The sequence below is a fragment of the Pteronotus mesoamericanus genome, unplaced genomic scaffold, assembly GCF_021234165.1.
Source record: "Pteronotus mesoamericanus isolate MK-2021 breed Mesoamerican mustached bat unplaced genomic scaffold, CSHL_Meso_final contig_73, whole genome shotgun sequence".
NCBI classification, from domain to species: Eukaryota; Metazoa; Chordata; class Mammalia; order Chiroptera; family Mormoopidae; genus Pteronotus; species Pteronotus mesoamericanus.
Window position 1 is genome coordinate 22,409,565 of NW_026555245.1, and position 24,452 is coordinate 22,434,016.

Consider the following 24,452-nt stretch of genomic DNA (forward strand, 5'->3'; position numbering starts at 1 on the left):
TTTATCTACATTTGAGTTAACACCCTTAAGGCATACTTTGTATGACTACCTGTATGATTGTATCTTAGAAACAAAGGTGAATTGATGAGTAAATCTATTTAATGTGACTTAGTCTTTCTCAGTTAACCACAATAGAAAACCAAGTTTGACTAGGTTTTTCTCATGTCTTTCTGTCTTCTCCCACTTGGTATATCTGCATATTTTTTGTTCTGTCTAATGCTAATCACATTATAGCTATAATTTTTGAATTTGTATGTTAAAGAAACCATTTCAGAGCCATAGCCAAATTTCCATTGGTCAGATGATTCACTCTCCAAACCAAAAATCTAAACATGCCTTTTAGGTTTGTCATATTTCCATTACTTAATATGTTGTCACAGCTACTGTAGTGGAAATGAACAACAAAATTACTGTCATCTTAATTAGCAAGAATGAGCAGTGATTAGTCAGAAAGTTATTACTAAAGTCAGTAGCCTTTTCTCTTTTCCTTCCTCCATCTCATTAGTCAGGTACTTTCCCCATTATGCTAGATTAGTCCTGATACAGTAAATTTCTTCACAAATGTACTGTATATAATTTGTAAGAAATTCAGAATATAGAACTATGTAAATTCAAATAATATAGAACTCCCAGGAGGTAATCATTCTAACAGTATGTCATTCTAGACATCATCCTGTATCTATAATTTTTCCTCTTGTATTTAAGCTACTTTGTTTTTTAAAAAATTATCCTCCAATTTCGTTTTTGAATTTAATATACCTGGTTTCCTCTGTATTAATAGTTCTTGTAAATTTACCTGTGTTTTTCATAAAAATCTTTCCAATTGTTCCTCTTTGACATTTAGGTTAACTTTTGGTATTAATGAATGTTACTATAAGACTTTGTGTACTTATGTATATTTTAAAATTTTAAGGGAACACTTTATCAAAAGGTATTTGGACTTAGATGGGGAGGAGGCAAAAAATGGCATTTCTTAACTTGCCAGAGTTCTGAACCAATTGACAAGTAAGATGAAAATCAGCTGAATTAGAAATGCCTATAAGAGGCATTTCTATTACTAATAAAGAGAATATGTTAGGGGCATAGCTTGTATGGGAATTAAAGTGGGCTTGCTGGCTCCTAACAGCCCTCCCCCTCTTAGTACAGCCCTCCCAAGGAAGGGTTTGGATCTGCAGGACAGATGGTACTTAACAATTCCGTTTATTAAGTAAGTAGGTCTAAACAACTTTGTTTGACAAAGTATTGTATATCCCTTGAAATTTTAAGACATCTTATGATGCCCCAGTGAGTTCACCACATTGGTGCACATTTGGGGAACCATGAGTCTAATCAGTATAAATTAAAATATTTTTAAGACAAAAGTTCATTATCCTCATGGTCAGGTGTAATTAGATTTATTACTGGCACATGCCCAGGCCCCATTCCTGAAAATTTGATTCACAACTCTAGAATGAGGCTCAGGCATTTATTCTTAAAGTCCCATACTTGATGGTTTCTTTCTCTTCATTAAAAAAGCTGTGTGATATTTTCATAGGTTTTTCTTGGGAAGATATATAGTTGCAAAAATGATTTTAAGATTAGGCTTGCTATATTTTGTTTTTAATAGGGAAAAATGATCCTGAATGTGACTTATGCGGTGGAGACCCAGACAAGAAATGCCATTCTTGCTCCTGTCATATATGTGGTGGAAAACAGGAACCCAACATGCAGCTTCTATGTGATGAATGTAACATGGCCTATCATATTTACTGCCTGAATCCACCCTTGGATAAGGTCCCTGAAGAGGAATACTGGTATGATTATTAGGGTATTTTTGTTGTTGCTATGTTAAAAATAGAATGTGAAATAGATGTTTGAGTCACCATAGATTTATAAAGATACATAATGTATATTAAAGTACTTAACATTTTATAGCCAATGGTTATTTGACATTGATACCTTTATTCAATTATTACCACAGCTCCCGAACCAGTCTCTAGCTCCATACTTAATCCCTCCAGTCTTTTCTCCAGTATGGAGTCTATGTTTTTTCAAATACCTGATTGTATTACCCTTTTGCTTCAGAGGCTTTATGTTGCCTTACAAATATTTTTTAGTTGATTTTTCCAGCTGTATTTCTTACCACTTACCCCTTCCATTTCCCCAAATATTCTGTGCTCTAGCCAGATTATATAATAGTTTTTTTAAAAATTTTATTTATTGATTTTAGAGAGAAAAGAAGGAGAAAAGAGAGAGAGACATACATCGATTTGTTGTTCCACTTATTTATGCATTCACTGATTACTTCTTGTATGTTCTCTGACCAGGGATCAAACCCACAACCTTAGTATATTGGGACAATGCTCTAACTGACCTACCTGGCCAAGGTTACTCTACCCAGATTATATATCTTGGAGCTCTTTAAATAAGTCATTTTCTTTCTCTCCTCTGGGTTTTTATGCTTGATACGTTTTCTCTTGGCAACATTTTCTTCTTTACCTAACTTCAGGATGATATTCATTCTTCTGGTTTTTACTTAAATATGACTTATTTTAGATGTACCTATTATGTTCTATAATAGTACTTAATAGTAATTAAGCACTTAGTAAATGCTAGACAGTTACAAAGTGCTTTATATGGGTTATTGTATCAATATTTAATACTATGAGGTTAATAAGTACAACCAGGCACCAAGATCAAATACACTTGACAAAATATTTCTTCTATTAACTTAGTTACAAAAAGAAATAATTAGAAAGGAGACTGGGAAAAATGTGCCCAAAGTTATAATGAACTTTTTAATGTCATACTATGCTTTTTCTCTTCAAACTGTGGGCCATGTTACTAGCATAGATGGTTTTTAAGTTGGAAGGATGACATACCCAGAAATATTAACATCGCCATGAGATGCAGCTGGTATCATTGTAAAGAATAGCTTGTTCTCCATCCCTTTGGTGTCCCGTTTCTCCCCCCCCTACTTTTAGGAAGGTTTTTATTGTATTATAACAGATGATGTAGGAGGGATAGAAGAAAGGAAGAGATATAACTTCCTTTTTCACCCCCTACTTCACATGGTCACATCCTAAATTTTATCATCACTAGTAATTATATTTCCTCTCAAGTCTCATATTTGTCTTTTGTTTCCATGGGTGATACGTTCCTGCTTCTCTAAAATGCACGCCCTTCTACTTTCTTTCACAATTCCACATCCTTTGCCTTTTCAGGAACTTTATGCCTACAGTGAATTCCTCTCCCGAATTACCATTACTAGGTTATTCTAATTAGTATCCTAGAATCTCGTTGAGCTTTCAAAACGGACAGACACACACCTCTACCTTAATCCCATTCCTCCTACCCGCTGCCTATCCCATTTCTCTGCTCCCTTCATGGTAAAGCTTCTCAAGAGCATTCCCCATTGATTATTTTTATTTCCTCTCCTCTGATTCATACCTCAACACACCAATCTGACTCTCCACTACTCTACCACCTTATGTCAGGCTCACAGACACATTCCACTATCAAACCCAATGGTGACTTCTCAGTCCTTTCCTTACTGTAGTCCTTAGCTGCTGACTGTGTTTTTATAGATTATATGATATCATATGATCTAATTTTTCTCCTACTTCACTTCCCTTCTTAATTTCTTACTGGTCCTCTCTCACCTACCAGATTTCAGTTTCCGAAAGGACTACTCATTTACCGTCTTTACACTTGCTTCCTAGATGACTTCACCCAGTCATGAGACTCTGTATACCAACCAAATGGTTCTGAACTTACGCCTTCAGATCTAATCTCCCCTGAGCTTTATATTCCTATATTCAACTGCTTGCTTGCCTGACATCACAAAATTAATGAGGGAATCCTTGATTCTCTTTACCACCTACCTTGTATACACTACATCCAATAATGTATGAGCATAATCTTCCTCCTTCTCACCCCCAACCCAAACCCTCATCTCTTCTATAATAAATGCCTAACTAGTCTCCTTGCTTCCACATTGTGTACCAGCTTCCTTTCTCCCATAGCAGCAGAGTGATCTTACAAAGTTCTAAATTAGGTTACTCACCTGTTAAAACCCCCTAATGTCTTCCTGTTGCTCTTAGAATAAAACCTAAGCCCTTGCCACCTATGACCTAGCCCCTGCCTACTCTCTAACCTCATCATTTATCCATTTTATTTACTGAATTTAAGCTCTATCCACCTTTATGTTCTTAAAAGCATAACATTCCTTCCTTTCCTTTTGGAAGCGTTCCTGATTTCCTAACTGGGAAGATTTCACTTGATAGTACTTACTGCCTTCTCATACTTAATTTTGCCTTGATTTCATGTCTGTATCTCACTGCCTAACTAATCTCAGAATTAGAGACTGAATTGTTTACATTTTTCTTTCATATAGCACTAATCAAGATATCTCATGATTAGGCTGTTAAAATTATCTAGCTGGGCGTAAGAGTCGTCTTTGTTCTATAGGCCAAATGGAATGGATAATTATGAAGTAGAAAGTATAGACAAAAATTTAAAATTAACATGGGAAGTGGCCAGCCAATCTTTATTAAGATGTTCCATTCGTTGGTGACACAGAATAGCCCATTTCATTCTATGGATACTTACACTTTGTTTTTTAGAAATGCTTTAAGATTGCTTATAATGATAGGGAGGCATACCTTATTTTGTTGTGCTTCACAGATGTCTTGTTTTTTACAAATTGAAGGCAAGACACTCTACCAGCAAACAGATTATAACTTGCTTTATTGCACTACTCACTTTACTGTGATGGTCTGGAACCAAATCCACAGCACCTCCAAAGTAGCCTGTACAGGTTACATCGGCATGACTAACTATGAATAAGCTAAAGGAAAAACAAGTATAAGCAATTAAAATTGAGCTAGAGATAAAGTTAATATAAATAAACATCCTTGAAAATTTGTTATAATAGACTATGCATTTCTCACTTTGAGAATTCTAATAACCAATTTAGATGAGATGTGTATGAGTTGCGTATAGTTCAGTGTTCAGTGTAGAAGAATCATCTATTCTTGTTCCTTTTGTTTTAATGATACAAACATCAAATGAATAATTACCATTTTCAGAGTTAGTGATAAAATCATAGTACCATTTGAACTGGACAGTTGTGTCTGGCTTTTGAACTAAACTTGAGAATTTATAATAAAATTTTGAGTTCTCTAAAAGAATAAGAACATTTTTTATGTTGTTGTTTTGACCAGCCTAACCATGTAAATATTTTGCAAAATTTAATACTTAAGTACCAGCTGAAACTCTGTAATATACACTAATTACAACATCTTTAAATTTGTTCTACCCTAGAAAGGTCATTATTCTGTTACTGGCTTTAATATGCTATTATCAGAATTTTTTTTTTCCTTTTAAAGGTACTGTCCTTCCTGTAAAACCGATTCCAGTGAAGTTGTAAAGGCAGGTGAAAGACTTAAGATGAGTAAAAAGAAAGCAAAGATGCCATCAGCTAGTACTGAAAGCCGACGAGACTGGGGCAGGGTAAAGAAAAAAGTCTTCCTCTCTTCCTAGTTATAATGTTTATAATAACTATAATGCAAGTTACAATGTTTTAATAACAGTAGTAATGGTATGAGTGGTATTTTAAATATCAGAAATATTAACAAATAACTATGTTGTTTAATGCTGTTAACTGTTAACATAATTGTTAATTGAATTTAATAATATAAAGTGTTATATATTGTTAATCATATACATAGTCAGGTTTCTATTTTATTCACATATTATGGGATCTAAGGGCTTTAAGATGTAGCATAACTGATTTCTCAAACAGCTTGTTCTGTGAATTGTAGGGAATGGCCTGTGTTGGTCGCACTAGAGAATGTACTATTGTTCCTTCAAATCATTATGGACCTATTCCTGGAATTCCTGTTGGATCGACTTGGCGATTTAGAGTTCAGGTATTTTTAAAATTGGCTTAGTTGAAAGGGTAGAATTTGGTATAGTTCAAATTATAGCACGTATCAGTATCTATTCATTATAAATGGACTAACCTAGGTAGTATCACACTGTATTCAGTTAGAATGAAAGATTTTCTATTACAATGGGTAGACGCTTCCCCATAGCTTGACAGAGGAACATGCATCATGAAATAAGCATGAGCTATACCTTTTCATCATTTTGTTTTACCGTTGTGTTACTGTTATGGTAGTTAACATTATTGGTAAGTTTCCTAAACAATTTTTTTGCAAGAATTTAATATTTGCACTATTAAACTTTTTCTTTTTGTGATGTATGTAGTAAGTTCTCAACTAATTTCAGTTTAACTATAAGAAAGTTCACTTTAGGTGTTTTCTTTGAGGCTTACTTTCTGAATGACTGTTAAGGTATTGGTCAGAGGAATAGCCAGATAATCCCAGGATAAAATTACTTCTTTTTTCCCCTTGAAGAAGGCTCTATTGTATTTATTCCTGATTTCTTCTTTAGAAAGGTAATTTTATCATTATGGAAAACTTAATTTGGGGGGGCAGAATCTTAGGTAAACCATTTTGCAATTAGAGGAGCTTGAACTTTGAGTAGAATGATAACATTTTAAAATTAAAATAGTGTAATGCTTATACATAGCTCAAGAAATTAATTGCTAGTATATGGCATATTTTAAAACCCACCCCATTTTTGTCTCCATATTCTGTTCATCAGAGACAACCACTTTAACATTTTAGATGTTTTCTTCTGGATTTGCCTCCTTCTAAATAATGTGTTTATACTGCTTTTGTCTTCATACATTAGTTTTATTAACTTCCTTCTATAGAAGATGAACAATTTAGTTTAACACACTGTCCTCCCATCGCATAATAAAATAATTTGGCTAAATCACTATTCAAGGTTTTATATTATTATGACTTTGGATCTATAAATACAGTAAAAATACTGTAAAATACAATATAATAAAATATAAATACAGTAAAAATACACTGCGTATTTTTAACTGTCTTTTTTGTTTGCTTTATTTTTTTTTTTTGTATAGGTGTCAGTAATCCATTCTTGAACTCTTAAAAATCTCATTAACACAGTCTAAGACTATTTTGAGGTTGTTGGACTGAGCAACTGGAAAGATGGATTTGCCATTTAAGAAGTGGGGAAGATTTAAAACAGATTTATTATTTTCAGAGTTGGTATGGTTGGGAATCAAGTGGTCCTATCTTTTGAAATACCTGGTGTTTCCAAAGACTAAATCCAGGTTCTGTTGCCCTTACCAGCTTGTCATGGGCTTCTAATGTGCCTTCTTCCCTAGCCTACTTTTCATGCTTAGATTTTAGCTCCTTTTTCTCTGCTAAGAACAATTGTATGTTTTGAGGGGTTTTTAAAAAATTTTTTTAAAGTATTTATTTTTAGAGAGAAGGGGCAGGATGGAGAAAGAGAGGGAGGGAAACACCAGTGTGAGAGAGAAATATCAATCGGTTTCCTCTCACACATGCCCTGGCCAGGGATGAACCCACAACCTAGGCATGTGCCCTTACCCAGAATTGCACTGGCGACCTTTTGCTTGCAGGATGAAGCCCAACCAACTGAGCCACACTGGTCAGAGCAAACAATTGTATGTTAAGCAGATGAATTATAGTACTTCATTCAGTGAGTTTGAAGTACAGTTTGAAATGGCACTTGTTTCAGTGAGCCAGATTTGAAAGAATATGGAAAAACAGTGGGCCATTGAAGTAGTAAATAGCATGAGTAAACTAAGAAAATTGGTAACATGTTTGGGTAACATTGAGTAGTTTTGGTTCAAACATAGAGGCTCCATGAAGGAGAAGCTGGAGATTGGAGATAGGAGCCAGACAGAGAGAGGATAAGGAGTAATACTTAACTTGGGCTCTGCAGAGTGACTATCCGACCATTTAAGATATTTTAAGCAGTTGAAAATTAAAAGTAGATTCATTCTTTAAAGGATCGTTCTGTTTGTGATAGTTAGAATGGGTTTGAAGGAACAAAATTGGAGGCAGTGAAAGAGGGTCTAGTTTAAGCATTAATGACTCAAACTAATGTTATAGCAGCAGAAGGAGGAAAAAATGGATTTGGGAGGTCGGGTCAGCCATATTTGTGGCCAAATAAATGGGTTTGGACTATAAGAAGAATGAGGCTAAAATGACTCTTGCCTATCCGATATGGGTAGGAACAGTGCCATAATCAAAGATGAGACATAAGGGAAGAGATGTAGCACTGAGAGTAAATTCTTGTTTACCCAGATTGAGCTGTTATTAGCAATAGACATAAGATGATTATTTGTTATTTTGAAACTTAAAATTCTAAGCCTGAGCACTTTTAAGAGTCATCAGCTTAGTACCTAAGGGATATATAGTTGGAGAGAAGTAAAGTCAGTGGACAAAAGGTAGAAATCTGGGCAACATGCAGTTTTTAGTTGGAGGCTTTTAGGTCCAATGGTATATGCAAAAGCATTTTGTAAATGTAACTTAAATGTTAAAAGATTTTTTGAGACTCTATTTATTTTATAGGTGAGCGAAGCTGGTGTACATAGGCCCCATGTTGGTGGAATTCATGGTCGAAGTAATGACGGGGCTTATTCTCTTGTCCTGGCTGGTGGATTTGCAGATGAAGTAGTAAGTCATGAAACAACCTTGTGCTTTAGAACTTGCTTTGATTATTCAGTAAAATACAGAATTTTTGTCTAGGGTACATCAAACCCTGTCTCTTTTCAGCATAATGTTTATGTTGAAGTAGCCAGTTCTGTACAAGTTACAAGGTACATCAGTTGGCAATATTTAATTTTTGTGTGTATTGTTTTGATTTATAGATATCTGTGATAACTGATTATCGCAATGAAAATACATTTTCTACAGAGCTCGTTTTTTAAAAACCACACTAATAATTATGGGATAATCTTAGATTGACATGTAGCATTAGAAACAGTACAGAGATTTTTGTGCCCTTTAGTTGTCTTCCCTCAGTAGTACATTTTACAAAATTACGGAATAATTTCACAGCCAGGATATTGACATGATACATTTAGAACCCTGAACGTTTATTTTCCTTACCACAGCGATGCCTCATGTTGCCTTTTTATAGCCACATATACTACATCTACTCTCCTAACCCCTTCTTAATTCCTGACATCCACTAATCCGTTCTCCATTTCTAAAATTTTGTCAGTTCAAAATCTTTACAAGTGGAATTATATAGTACATAAGCCTTTGGAAATTCTTTTTTTGCTCAGGATAATTCTCAAATTATGGCATGTATCACTAGTTTATTCCTTTTTATTGCTGAGTAGCCCATGGTATAGATAGGTGTACCACAGTTTGTTTAACCATTCATCTCTGGAAGAACATCTGGGTTATTTCCAATTTTTGTCTACTGTGAATAAAGCTGCAATAAACATTTGTGTACACTTTTTTTGTTTGTTTGTTTTTCCTCAACAAAGGTCTTCAGTGCTCTGGGATAAATACCCAGAGTACAGTTGCTGGGCTGTATGGTATGCCCAGCAAAATATGCATATTTTGAAGCTATATCTTTAACTATTTCAGAAATACAAAAATGTAATATAGCTTATAGAAATGAGCACTTAAAATTTTTTTCAGGCTCTGTAAGAAAAACCAAATGAAGTGGAGTCTCTTTAGCATATGTTTTTAGCAATTAGCCAATTGTATTTGATTTGAGCGCTAACATTTGTGTGTGAGACCTTGGCCAAATTATTTAACTCTACTAAGCCTCAGTTTTCCCATGTGTAAAATAGAAAAAATAGTATTGTAATTTTATATCAGAAAGTTACTGATTTTAAATGAAGTAATTTATGTAGTCCTGGGCATATAATAAGGATTCAGACAGTTCTATGGTCTGGATCAGAAATTTAATATATGAAACATATAAACTTATAATTGTAAAGCTAAAAACAAGTACCAGGTTGAAATGAGATGGGTGTTATTACTTCCTTTTTTCCCCCATCTTTTGAATATAGTTACTAGTCACACATTAAAACATTTGTGGAGAAAAATGCTGATGAGGTGTCATAAGCCGTTAATTCTAAGTCTATTGTATAATGTGAAGAATAATTCCTTTTAGGCTTAATTGCCAACTAAGATGAATCTGGAGATGTTCTATTTTATAAGCATTTTCCATCTTTTGATTTTAATCATAATCTACAGAAATAGGTGGAGGAATCCTAAATAAACTTTTCTCATGCAAGAAAAATTTCTTCTTAAACCTTCAATTTCATGTAAAATTCATGGAGCCAATGATTTTTTTTTTTATGTTTAGATGAATGGACATGAAGCTATTGAACACCTGCTGATAAAGTAGTTAACATTTTAGTCTAGAAACTTGAATTAATCACCTGCTAGCTTTTTGCCTTGATTTTGATGACCTCATTTGAGAAATGAGGTCATCTGCCTCTTACAGTTGTCCTGATAAGTAGTTTACTCAGTGATCAGAAACAGACTCTGGAGCCAAGCTGTTTGGGTTTGTGCCCTGGTGTCATCTCTTGCTAGCTATGTAATCTTAGGCAAGTGACTGAACCCCTCTGCCTCATCTGTAAAATAGGGTTTATAAGACCTATCTCACAGGGTTGATATGAGGGTTAAATGAATTAATCGTATGTGAAATGCTTAGTGTGACCTTCACACATAGTGTTAGGTAGGTATTATCAGTAGTAGTCGTAGTGCCCAGTTTTATGGTCATGGAAGGGGTATTATGACAGAGAAACTGGCAAAAATTGAGACTATATTCTAGACAGCCTTGAATTGAGGAATCATTAAAGGTGTCTGGGAAAAGTTCAATGATTTTAACTGTGCTGTGGGATATTTATCTGATAACCTTTGGGTGGGGGGCAGGTGAGAAGACTGAGATGAAGGTCTTTTACTTGATGAGAATGATGGCAGGACTGGGAGCTCCCAGCTTACTGTGGTAGGCAGCTGCTTTATAGCTTGGAGAAGAGTAGAGATTGGAAAACTGTGGGAAATTTAGTCACTCTTGGACAGACCATATCTCCTGTGTAAATGATAGCTTCTTTATGTGAGATTTTCCCAGGCAGCAATCTTGCGTTTAAGCTACTGCCTCACAGGAGTATAGCTTAGTAGAGCATGGACTAGAAAATGCAACAACTTTAGGCTGATCATTTTTCAGGAGGAAAATAGTCTGAAAAAATATTGACAGTTCTGACAGTCTGCAGTTTTTCTCCCACAAGTGATAATTAAAAGTCTTTGTTGGTATAAAGATTAAAGTACAGAAGAGTTAATAACAGAATTTTAACCATTTTTACTTGATTATTAGTTACTTGAATTGGGAGGAGGGAAACAGGGAAAAGAAGGGGAAGGGTCAAGTCAAAAACCATGTATAAAGGACCCATGGACAAAGCCAAAGTGGGGAAGGATTGAGGGTGGGAGGTGGGGGTGGGTGGGGCAGGGGAAAGTGGTGGTGGGAAAATGGGGACAACTCTACTTGAACAATAAAAAAAAAATTGTAAAGAATAATCAGAAGTGCTTTTGTTCTTTTGCTTTAAACTTTGTTCAGCTTGGGTTGTCCCTCTTATGTGCTCCTAGTTCGCACTACTTTTTCTCTTATGGAACTACCACAATTATAATTTCAAAGTTGCCAGAGTTATGAATATGAGCATTGTGAAGTCAATCCAGATATCATTTGGAAAACTTTCTGATCAATCGAAGAAGTGTTCTGAGCTGTACTAGGTGTACTTATTTGTTAGAATTCCTTCAATAATATCTATATAAGTTTATAGCTACTACAGAAATATTTCTGGAGCTTGTTCAAGTATCATCCGCTTCTTTTGGCTTTTGCTTTCTATGTGCCACATGTGGTAGGCACTTTATACAACTTAATGATAAGTAATTATTTTACCTTAATGTAATTTGAGTTAACTCATAGAGTGAAATGTGGGGAACTTACCATGCTATTAGGGTTTTAAAGTTGAAATATCGCAGCAAATGTGCGTATGGCATAGATTGCTGTTGGGAAATCAGTTATGGTGTATTTATTAAAATGGTATTCCATGAAGAACCTAGAAGCTAATATTGATAAGTTTATTTTAATAACACTGAATTAAGTGAAATAATATTCCCAATTCATAAGAGCTAATCTTGTAATGTTCTATAGGTTACTTGATTTTATATTTGAAGAGATCTATATATGTTTTCATACACACACACACACACACACACATATATATATATATATATATATATATAAAAAATGAGAATAGCAGTGCTTGGAGGTACATAACTTCAAAATGAAATCTTTAAATCAAGTGATATAACTTGAAGGCATACTACACATAAGATTGCATTTGACCTTATTTTGATAGGTACCTTGATAGAATATGTTAATGTACAACATCCTAACCAAATGTTCTGACTCTAAAACAAGACTTGATGAAACTATACTTGGGTTTAGGTGTCTTAATGATGAAAAATCTTCTCCTGCAGGACCGAGGTGATGAGTTCACATACACTGGGAGTGGTGGTAAAAACCTTGCTGGCAATAAAAGAATTGGTGCACCATCGGCTGATCAAACATTAACAAACATGAACAGGTACTCTTTATTGTTAGAGTTTGTGAAGACTACTTAGAATATGGACTTCATATAAATATTTGGTTATAGGACTATAATTTATAACTTAGATTGAAGAGGAAAGTCTTAAATTGAAAGTTAAACATCTAAAATTAAAATCCTATTACCTGATACTACAATTTTTGCAAGCACCTTATTTATTTGAATTATTTTTTTTTTTAATGGCATAATCCCCAGCCTTAATACATGTGCTTTGCCTTTGAAAACATGTTGAAACCTTTGAAAGAAAGGAGCCTATATAATATAAATGAAATTGAGGGCAAAGTGGCTTATCTACTACCTTATAGGTCAAAGTTATTTATCTTTTAAAGTGACAAAGTTCTTTTTAGAAGAGACATACTAATTTGGAACAAGGTTATATTCAGGAATCACATTTAAACACATCAAATAATTAAATCAGACCTACACTCAAGATGTTTTTAGGACTTTTAATAATCAGTTTCTTTAAATGTTATAAGAGGGACTCTTTATGACAAAAGTGACCTTTTTTAACTAAATACTTGTAAGGCATTACAAAAAAGCCACCTGTGTTGACCTTAATTCTATAGAAGGATCAGTGGCATCCAGCTTCCATGGGGGAAAAAATTTAATAACTTCAAAATGTTTTATTTCATAAATGCATGCTAATATTAAAAATAAAGTAACAGCAAACCATCAAATATCAATGACTACATTATAACTTGTCATACTGATAATTTTGTAATCATTTCATAAAGTTTAAATTTTTGTATTCTATTAATAAGGGTATTCTGTGGGTTGTTAAGTAAAAGTATTTTTCACTTTTTTGAGTTTAAATCACTTTGGTTTTAAGTAGTGTGCCCATAATTTCTGCTTAACATGTGAAGTAAAGAATATACCAGTATGATTTCAAGACTTTGTCGCATACCAAGTTATATAGAATCTGTTTTCATGTCTTTCTTGTTTTCATGTCTTCCTTCTATATTATTTCTGACAGTAGGATTATTTTACTGAACCAGCAGAGGAGACAGGTCAGATTTGCTGGTGAAAACATTCCTGAGGCAGGAGTCCAGTCACTAGCTAGTCTTTTTCTAGCAAGAGAGCAACTCTTCAAGGAGGAATGATCTTAAAAAGACTTAGAAATATTTCAATGTGTTTTTGTCAGTGGAAATGTGACTTGAATTCGCAAAAGCTTTTCTAGGTTGTCAGATCTGAAAGTTATATTTTTTCCCTTTAATAATAATAATAGATTATTTTGCTTGAGTGAAACTTCTTTCATAACTACCTGCACTGGAAAAATACACAGTAGATTCTTTTCAACCTTTTGAAGAATCTAGTAAGTGCACTCTGTTAACCATGTTATAATTTCATTACAAAATAATTGTCAAGTAGTAAAAATGTTTTAAAGGGAAGGTAGTGAAAATGAATATAATTAAATACTTTAGGACTGATATATCATAGACTCTAACATCCATTTAGTTAATATATACATTAAACTGTGAGTATGCCTCATGACTGATTGTAAAGACCTCTTGGGCAAAGGTACTATATGTTTCATAAACATGAAACCTGAAGTGAAAGGTCCTTAGCTCTGACCTACAGTATACTCTTTCTTGACTAGTATATGGTCCAATTCATTTTTGCTACTCTAATAGGACATAGTTTGATACCTGCATTTTACTTTTGAGAAGTTTGTTCCTATTTCTTCTCAGCTCTTCTACTTTATGAAACTGAAAAGGGCAGCAAGGTAACCTGGCCATCCTTTATCAGGGCAGTTAGAGGCAACTGATTGAGCTGTGAATAGAGTAATGTGGATAGCCTTATTGTTTTGGCTAGTTTCATCCTCTTGGACTCTTCACATACTTGGACAGCCTGAATACTTATGTGAAGCTAGAAGCAAATTAATGCCAGTTAGTGTTGGCAGTCATTATGACTAAAGGTAACTGTGAGCACCAAAGCATTCCACTCGTTAACATGAAGTTAGTATTTATCCTTATATTAATTCTTTAAAAGATGAAGTATGTATTGAGGTAACTATTTTATAAGTAAGATATAATACTAGCTCTAGAGTTAATGGCTATATTTTTTTCTACCTCCCAGAGTTTTAATGCATCTTACTTTGAGATAACAGATAATTGGTAAGCTTTCACTCTTTGGCCACATCTATAAATGTTTTTTTTTGTTGTTGTTTTGAGAAATACTTTCTTAAGTTCATTTACTTTAACAATATAACTATGATCAAGATTTTTTTTTTTATCAAGGAATTTTAGTGGATTAGTCATTTACTCTTAAGGCGTATATTTTGAGCCTGCAAAAAGAGAATTATAATCTGAACAAGTATTTTATATCATATCTGATTTCACAAGATTTTGTGTATGTAATTTTTAAAAAGACTTTATTAATTTTTCGAGAGAGGGAAAGGGAGGGAGAAAGAGAAGGAGAGAAACATTAATATGTGAGAGAAACATTGATGGGTTGCCTCTTGCATGCCCCCAACTGAGGACCCGGCCTGCAATCCAGGCATGTGCCCTGACCGGAAATCAAACTGGTGACCTTCCTGTTCACAGGCCAGCGCTCAATCCACTGATCCATGCCATCCAGGGTGTGTCTGTGTATTTTTGACATCACGTGTTGTCAGTGGTTTTGTTTCACCTAAGTTAGGAAATAGGTATTTTCGAGGAAAAATACTAATTTTAAACAGATTCTAGTTTGGTGGGGTTTTTCGGTTTTTGGTTTTTCGTTTTTTGAGGGGCAGGATTAAGTTCCCCAAGAAAGGTCTTCTAACATCTAATAACCTTAGTGATGATTAATTACTACTAAATGAGCAGGCATACTAAGAAGCTTTAGGTAAATCAGATGTTGTTTCCAGCTCAGTGTTCCTCCTTGTTCATGTGTCATCAGTAAAATGCAGTGATCTTGAGCCGCCAGAAATCTTTATTGTCATGATTGAGCACAGAACTTTAAATGCTTCACTTTTATTTAAACTTATGTTTTTTACTGGAGGTCTTTAAAGGATATTCTCATATTGAACTTGTTCTTAATATCTTCTAAACCTCAAGGAATCTCTGTTGTGTGGAAAGTGGACCTAGAAAGGTCATTCATACCTTGCTGACAAATTTATTTTTCTGAATTTTTTTCTACATTATTCCTGCAATTTACCTCACTCCCAATCAAAAATAACTATTACAACAATTGGTTGCTTTAGTTTTCCAACTTTTTCCCTTTCCTCAACAAACGTTATTTAAAGAAAATTCCATGTATTTCTAGTTGTTTTCTATTATACGTGGCACAGATGTTATTACTTTCAGAAGAACCCTACAGGCTATCTGAGAACCAATCCCCTGGCTTGGGGGTGACATCAGAAAACTGATTTGTCTTCTCTGCTGGTGGGGGAAAGCATAATCCTATTATCTGGAATAATATGGAAAGAATCATAGAATCTTAACTGTCAGGTAAGGCATAATTTACCTTTTAATTGTGCTAATGATGCGATTATATACTTGAAGAAAGATTACTTGGTATAAAGACTTTGCTTTATTTTTTAGGGCATTGGCCCTAAACTGTGATGCTCCATTGGATGATAAAATTGGAGCAGAATCTCGGAATTGGAGAGCTGGTAAGCCAGTCAGAGTGATACGCAGTTTTAAAGGGAGGAAGATCAGCAAATATGCTCCTGAAGAAGGCAACAGATATGATGGCATTTATAAGGTGCTCTATCTGGCATGACCTCTTGTTAGTCATTCTTCCCGGGCTTTCAGGACAAGGGCTACTACTACCACAGGGAACTACTTTGCTGTGGGTGGGCTGGAGGAAACATTAGACCATCCTAGTTGGTATTTCTACTTTTTCTGGAACTGTAACAGATGCACTAAGTGAGCTCTCAATTTTAATACTTTTCTTTTAAGGCTAATTTCAAGTCCATAAGGGCAGAGCAATATTTTGGGTTAAGCTTTTTGTAAGTTTATTCTCTATGATAAAACCATTTAAATAACTTGACCATTATAGATCTTGATTCTTATATATCTTTCAAAATGATTTTAACTGCAACAGATTTTCAAGCAGAGCACATTATAATTTTTAAAACAGGTTGTATTCTTTGTTTAGAAAACAGGCATCTACTGCCACCATTTCTGTTTAATATTATGCAAAATTCTATTAATAAGCATAATCTTGTTAGTATTTCAAATTTATAGTAATCTCTACTTATATGGGAACTATCTTAATAAGAAATAAGGTCAAAATAATACTTTGGTAATATTCTTAATTCATTTACTATTACAGCAAAACAAGTACCTTTTGAAGTTGGATTTAGTTTTGGCAAGTTTAAACCACTAATATGATGATATAAGTTTGAACTTTAAATCTCAACATAGTATTGAAATGCTGTGATTTAGGTGGTGAAATACTGGCCTGAGATTTCATCAAGTCATGGATTTCTGGTCTGGCGCTATCTTTTAAGAAGAGATGATGTTGAACCTGCTCCTTGGACCTCAGAAGGAATAGAACGATCAAGGAGATTATGCCTACGTTTGCAGGTTAGATTACATTTGTCTAGGCTGCTTGTATAGCCAAAAACATTCACCTCTACTACCAACATGTTTTAACACTGGATACAACCCACAGCAGTTGATCAGTGGATGGTAAAGGGTGAAAATGAGATCCGGCGAGTATACAGAAGGAAAAGCAGAAAAAAAGTAGCATCTTAGGCGTCAAACTGCCCTCAGACCAAGAATTCTGCTTGGTGAAAGTTGGGCCAGTCAATGAAACGTATTTTCAATTCAATATGGAAATCACTGTAAGTGTGATGGAAAGGGATACATAAAATTTATGTGTAGGAGACCTGGAGAAGGGAAATTTATTCTAGATGGCACAGGGGGTATGTCTCTTGTAGGGGAAGGTGGGGGAGGTGGCTTATAAGAGTGGTCTGCTTCCTACCCTTCTCACTTTTCCTCACCCCTTTTCTCTCTTCCCCCTCAAAGCTGCTTCCCTGTCTGTCACCACCTTTAGTGTTGTGCCTTTTTTTTCCCTTTGCCCATGATCAGCTGTTAACCCATATATGAGAATTTGTTGGTTTTGTGTGCATAGTGGATGGTATGGCTGCATTCTCCCTCCACTGCCTGTACACCCTAGACTTTGTCCCTGACACTGACTTGCATGGTTTGAGTTCATCCTCCATCATTCCCCATTGTTGTGCTTTCTGTAAAGATTACCAGCTTTGTCATTTTCCCTGGCTCTGCCCACACTGCATGTGTAGGGGCTGAACTATGGGCAAGTGTCTGACCACCCAGGCAGGTGAGTGTGTGTCTTCTAGTGAAAGTCTGTTTCTATTTTTGTTTTATTTTTAAATTCATAGAATTTATTGTTTAAATGAGACCTATCAGCTGCTAAAATAACTGCCAAAATGCAGCTGACCCTGGAACAACATGGGGGTTAGGGACATAAACCCTCACACAGTCAAAAAGCCATGTATAACTTTTGATTCCACAAAAATTTAAGTACTAATAATGTATTGTTTTCCAGAGGCCTTTCTAATAACATAAACAGACTATTGACACATATTTTGCATATGTATTCTATGCTACGTTCTTGCAATAAAGTAAGCTAAAGAAAAGAAAGTGTTATTAACAAAAATCCAAGAGAGAAAATACATTTACACTATTGTATTTATCAATGCTGTAAGTTTGTCATCTGTTTACAAGATGAATTGTCTGTCAGTTCCTACATCAATATTGTCCTCCATGATGCAAAACACTGTAGATATTATACATGTTATAACAATTGACATGAAAAATAAAAATAATGTAAAAAAGAAATTTATTAATAGATATAGCAATTCATGTAATGAAATCTCCAAAAAAAATTTCCAATATATTTATTGAAAAGAGTTCACATATAATGGACCCACACATGTCAAACCTTTGTTGTTCAAGGGTCAGCTCTAATTCTTTTTGTAACTGATTTTTTAAAAAAAACCTTTTGTTAAACCCATTTTTAAAATATTTTTTCAGATCTTTAAAGAATCTCAAAAAGAATGTTCTAGAAAGGTTAGACATGAAACTGAACAGAGAAGCACATAAGCCCATTTACTATGATGAGTTAATATATCATTGATGAAGTCTGAAACATATTGAGCTTTAAACATGAGTCTTAATCACAAAGCATAACCCAAAGGAAAAATAAGATAGCCAGTAAAATACAAGGATAATAGGTAGAATATATTCCTTAAAACCTGACCTTTGACAGATACAGAATTCAGTAACTTAGTGGCATTAGGTCTTCTAAAAGCTGTTATTACCTTCCCACCCCAATTTTTAAGAGATAAGAAATTTGGCCCTTAATGTTTTGGTAGGGTTTCTTTTGTTTTATTTTTTTAGATTGGCCCCACAATTTAGTGTAATCCCATCGATGTAAGTACCATCTATTGTGCTCTGTGGTTGATCTTCACTTGTCTTCATATCAAGATTCCACTTTCCTTTCCTCCTCAAAATTTTCAAGCCACCTAGTCACAATTCCTGTAAACTTACCTTTCCTGTTTTAGGTCTGAAACTAAGATCATTGTATTATAAAATGGAATTTCATAACAATCAAAACTACATGGTTTTACACTGAATTTGGGATCTTAATAGCCTTCTGTCCTTTGAATTTTGTTTCTTTAAATGTCTGTTTTCTTTATATAAAGTTTGTTCAGTTAGGGAAAAAATGGATTCCTCTTCTGTCCTGTTTTTAAATTCTCACCAGGATCTAGAACCCCCCGCTTCTCTGTGAAGTTTAAGTCTACATTTTGTACTTTTCCCCCTCCCCTATCAGTATCCAGTAGGTTACCCTTCAGATAAGGAAGGGAAGAAGACTAAAGGACAGTCAAAGAAGCAGGCCAGTGGAGCCTCAAAGAGGCCGACTCCAGATGATGGTAGGTAATGATTACAGGAAATAAATCCTAATAACATAATTTCTAATAAAGAGAAATATTAAGAGAATAAATTGAGAAACTCATAAGAAATTAGCTAAGGGGTTTTGGTGTGGGTGTTACTTCCATTGTATTTTAATAGTCTCAGAATCAAAACAGCAGCATGTATAGTAAGTATCCTAAACTCCAGGGGAAGTGAGATGCTGCTTTACGCAGGTTATATTCGTGCTAAACATTACTGGTACCAGTTAACTGTTTTATTTCATAGTTCTGCTTAGAACCACTCATAAGTTTTCTGGTGTATTTTTAAATAAATCTAGATGATTGTCCAAGTGCCTCCAAAGTATTCAAAGCATCAGATTCAGCAGAAGCAGTTGAGGCTTTCCAACTAACCCCTCAACAACAACATCTAATCAGAGAAGATCATCAAAACCAGAAACTGTGGGATGAAGTGCTTGCTCATCTTGTGGAAGGACCAGTATGTAAAGTTGTTTTTCTTTTATTCCATATAATTACATGCCTTTATTTTCTAACTTTATTTTTAAGTATAATTGACATACAATATAATAATTGTGTCAGGTGTACAACATAGTGATTAGATACTTATATACTTGGTCACCATAAGACTAGTAATCATATGTCACCATACATAGTTATTATTAGTGTTTTAAATAATAATGTCCTGATACTAACAAATGATGGAAAATAATTTGCCTGTGAAGTATCATTTTCACAAGTCAGTCAAAACTTGATCCTTTAATCTTTTCATCCATTTCCTCCAGCTTTCAGAAACAATTTGAGGCAGAAGTTAAATGCTTTCAAATTTATTATAGACCTCTTAGATATTGGTTTCTGACCTCTCTGTGCCTGAACTTAATAATTAATGTTGAGGTACTATTCATGGGGAAAAATTTCAGTTGTGGAACATACTCAATCTAAAACTCATCAGGAGAGTGTTTTGTTTGTTTATTTTTAATATTTTTTAAGATTTTATTTATTTATTTTTAAAGAGCAGGGAAGAGAGGGATAAAGAGAGGAAGAGAAACATCAATGTGTGGTTGCCTCTTGCGTGCCCCCTACTGGGGACCTGGCCCACAACCCAGGTATGTTGCCTTGACTGGCAATCGAACCAGTGACCCTTGGTTCACAGGCCAGCACTCAGTCCACTGATCCACACTAGCCAGGGCTGTTTTTAATTTATTTTTTTATTGTACTGTTACAGTTGTCCCCATTTTTTCCCCCAGTTGCTCTCCCCTGCCCTGTCCAAGCCTTGCTCCCAAAGACAATCTTCACCCCATTGTCCTTGTCCATGGGTCCTTTGTACATGTTACCCTTCTTTCCTCTGTTGTCTCCCTCTCCCCTCCCCTCTGATCACTGTCAGCATGTTCTTAACTTCCATGTCTCTGGTTCTTTTTTTTTCATTTGTTTGTTTTGTTGATTAGGTTCCATTTATACATGAGATCATATGATACTTGTCTTTCACTGCCTGGCTTATTTCACTTAGCATAATACTATCCAGTTCCATCCATGTTGGAAAGGGTAGGAATTCTTCTTTCTTTCTGCTGCTTAGTATTCCATTGTGTAAATGTACCACAGTTTTTTGATCGACTCATTTACTGATGGCTACTTCGGCTGTTTCCAGCACTTGGCCATTGTAAATAGCACTGCTATGAACATAGGGGTGCATAGGTTCTTCTGAATTGGTGTTTCAGGATTCGTAGGGTATAATCCCAGCAGCAGAATTGACAGGTCAAAAGGCAGTTCCATTTTTGTCTTTTGAGGGAATTCCATCCTGTTTTCCACAGTGGCTGCACCAGTCTGCATTCCCACCAACAGTGTATTAGGGTTCCCTTTTCTCCACAACCTTGCCAGCACTTGTTGTTTGTTGATTTGTTTATGATGGCCATTCTGACTGGTGTGAAGTGGTATCTCATTGTGGTTTTAATTTACATCTCTCTGATGGCTAGTGATGCTGAGCATCCTTTCATATGCCTATGGACCCTCTGTATGTCCTCCTTGGAGAAGTGTCTGTTCAGGTCCTTTGCCCTTTTTTAAAAAATATATATGTTTTATTGGTTATGCTATTACTGTTGTCCAATATTTTTTTCCCCTTTATCCCCCTCTCCCTGCACCCTCCCATCTATCAGCGTCCCCTCCACCTTAGTTCATATCCATGGGCCTTACATTTAAGTTCTTAGGCTTCTCCATTTCCTATACTATTCTTAACCTCCTCCTGTCTATTTTGTGCCTACCAATTATGCTTCTTATTCCCTGTACTTTTTCCCCCATTCTCCCCCAACCCCTCCCTGCTGATAACCCTCCATGTGATCTCCATTTCTGTGATTCTTTTCCTGTTCTAGTTGTTTGCTTTTTATTTCTCTTCTTTAGGTTCAGTTGTTGATAGTTGTGAGTTTGTTGCCATTTTACTGTTCACCAGTAAAAACTGTTCATCAGTTTTGAGCTTCTTTTTCATAGATAAGTCCCTTTAACATTTCATAGAATAAGGGCTTGGTGATAATGAACTCCTTTAATTTCACCTTATTTGGGAAGTGCTTTATCTGCCCTTCCATTCTAAATGATACCTTTGGTGGATAGAGTCATCTTGGATGTAGGTTCTTGGATTTCATGACTTTGAATACTTCTTGCCAGCTCTTTCTTGTCTGTAAGGTTTCTTTTGAGAAATCAGCTGACAGTCTTACGGGAACTCCTTTGAAGGTAACTGTCTCCTTTCCTCTTGCTGCTTTCAAGATTCTTTCCTTATCTTTAATCTTGAGTAACTTAATTATAATGTATCTTGCTGTGTTCGTTTTTGGGTCCAACTTGTTTGGAACTCTGAGCCTCCTGGACTTCCTGGAAGTCTATTTTCTTCACCAGATTGGGGGAAGTTTTCCTTCATTATTTTTTCAAATAAGTTTTCAATTTCTTGTTCTTCCTCTTCTCCTTCGGGCACCCTCTGTTGTGACCTTTCAAGGCCAGACAGATTCATGGGATTTGTGCAGGTGGAAGAAAAGTCGCAGAGCCATGGGGATGCTTGACATGCCTTTATTCAAGGGTGAGCGATCCACACATGCAGGCTGTGTGTGTCCACATGGCCCTGCGTGTCACACTGCATGTCACCTGTCCCCCCCCCCCTCGTGTCCCCCAGTGAGGATCCCCTACCACCTTATATACTGAAGACAGACAAAGCCAACAGGAAGCCAGAAAATTGTATAACATAGCGTGATTCTGCACATGTGAGCCCACTCAAGGCTATGGGACTACTTATCAGGTCCAGCTTCAAGGCTATGAGAACACTGCTTATATGTCCATTCTCAAGGTTATAGGAAACTGCTTCCCTTAGTTGCCCATCATCTGGGTGAGGAGGCCAGATTGCCTCTGTTTATCCTATACACCCCTATGATTCAGATGTTGGAACATTTAATATTGTCCCAGAGGTTCCTAATTCTCTCCTCATTTTTTTGAATTCTTGTTTCTTTATTCTGTTCCAGTTGAATGTTTATTTCTTCTTTCTGTTCCAAGTCATTGATTTCAGTCTCAGTTTCCTTCCTTTCACTGTTGTTTCCCTGTCTATTTTTCTTTATTTCACTTTGCACAGCCTTCACTTTTTCCTCTTTATTTTGCATCAGTACTCAACCATTTCTGTGAGCATCCTGATTACCAGTGCTTTGAACTCTCCATGTGATAGATTGTCTATTTTCCTTGTCGCTTAGTTCTTTTTCTGGAGTTTTGTTCTGTTCTTTCATTTGGGCCATATTTCTTTGTCTTGGTGTACCTGTTACATTGTAAGGGGCAGAGCCTTAGGTATTGGCCAGGGCAGGTCAACCTGCTTTGCTGCAATGGTACTGTACGTCGGGGAGGGGTCAGAGAGGGAACAGTGCTGCTTCCTGGGCTCTCACCCCACTTTGAGTAACTTCCCCTGCTACCCACAAGCAAATTGGGCCCTTTTGGTCCTGATTCCTGCGTAGGTGGGTTTGTGTACGTTCTAGGACCCCAGGGGTCTCAAATGAACTCTCCTGTGAGGCTGGGATTTTCTCCCGCCGCTGCATCCCCTACAGGTTTTTTACTGCCAGAGGTTTTGAGGCTTTAGTTTCCCGTGCTGGAACCGTGGGTTGCATGGTCTGTTTCACCCCCCTACCTCCCCCCAGTTATTCCAACTTATCCACATGTGAATGTGGAAATGCCCTTGCCCACCTGGTCTGCTGCCTTGCTCTGTGTCCTCTCCATCCAGCTACCCATCTCCATCCCCCCTACCAGTCTGGATGAATGTTTCTTCTTCAACTCCTTGGTTGTCGGATTTCTATACAGTTTTATTTTCTGGCAGTTTGGTTGTTTTTTGTTCTTAAATTTGTTGTTATCCTTCTTTGGTTGTGTGAGGAAGGAAAGCATGTCTACCTATGCTTCCATTCTTGGCCAGGAGTCTGTTTTTGCCCATTTTTTAATTGGATTGTTTCTCTTCGTGGTGTGGAGTCATGTGAGTTCTTTATTTATTTTGGAGATCAAACCCTTATCCAAGGTATCATTGGCAAATACGTTTTCCCATATGGTTGGTTCCCTTTTCGTTTTGCTGATGTTTTCTTTAGCTGTGCAGAAGCTTTTTAATTTGATGAAGTCCCATTTGTTTATTCTTTCCTTTATATCCCTTGCCCTAGGAGGTATATCAACGAAAATATTTCTGCTTGGAATATCTGAAATTGTACTGCTTGTGTTTTCATCTAGGACTTTTATGGTGTCATGACTCATATTTGAGTCTTTTATCCATCTTGAGTTTATTCTGGTGTATGGTGTAAGTTGGTGGCCAATTTCTTTTTTTCTTTTTCTTTTTTTTTTTGGCATGCACCTGGTCCAGATCTTCCAACACCACTTATTGAAGAGGCTATTTTTACTACATTCTATGGTCCTACCCCCTTTGTCAAATATTAATTGACCACAGAGACTTAGGTTTATTTCTGGGCTATTTATATGTTCCATTGATCTGTGTTTCTGTTCCTATGCCAGTACCAAGCTGTTTTTGATTATAGTGGCCTTGTAATATAGTTTGATATCAGG

General features: G+C 35.7%; 1 protein-coding gene across 1 annotated transcript in view; it reads left to right on the top strand.

Annotated features, from left to right (window-relative positions):
- Positions 1-24,452, top strand: part of UHRF2 (ubiquitin like with PHD and ring finger domains 2) — an 86,951-nt gene that overhangs the window by 54,758 nt on the left and 7,741 nt on the right. Inside the window, exons 6-14 of the mRNA XM_054583123.1 lie at positions 1,607-1,793; positions 5,370-5,493; positions 5,805-5,912; positions 8,463-8,567; positions 12,399-12,505; positions 16,048-16,210; positions 16,897-17,037; positions 19,310-19,409; positions 19,727-19,884. Of these exons, the coding sequence (XP_054439098.1) occupies positions 1,607-1,793; positions 5,370-5,493; positions 5,805-5,912; positions 8,463-8,567; positions 12,399-12,505; positions 16,048-16,210; positions 16,897-17,037; positions 19,310-19,409; positions 19,727-19,884 (1,193 nt within the window). The remainder of the gene's footprint in view (positions 1-1,606; positions 1,794-5,369; positions 5,494-5,804; positions 5,913-8,462; positions 8,568-12,398; positions 12,506-16,047; positions 16,211-16,896; positions 17,038-19,309; positions 19,410-19,726; positions 19,885-24,452) is intronic.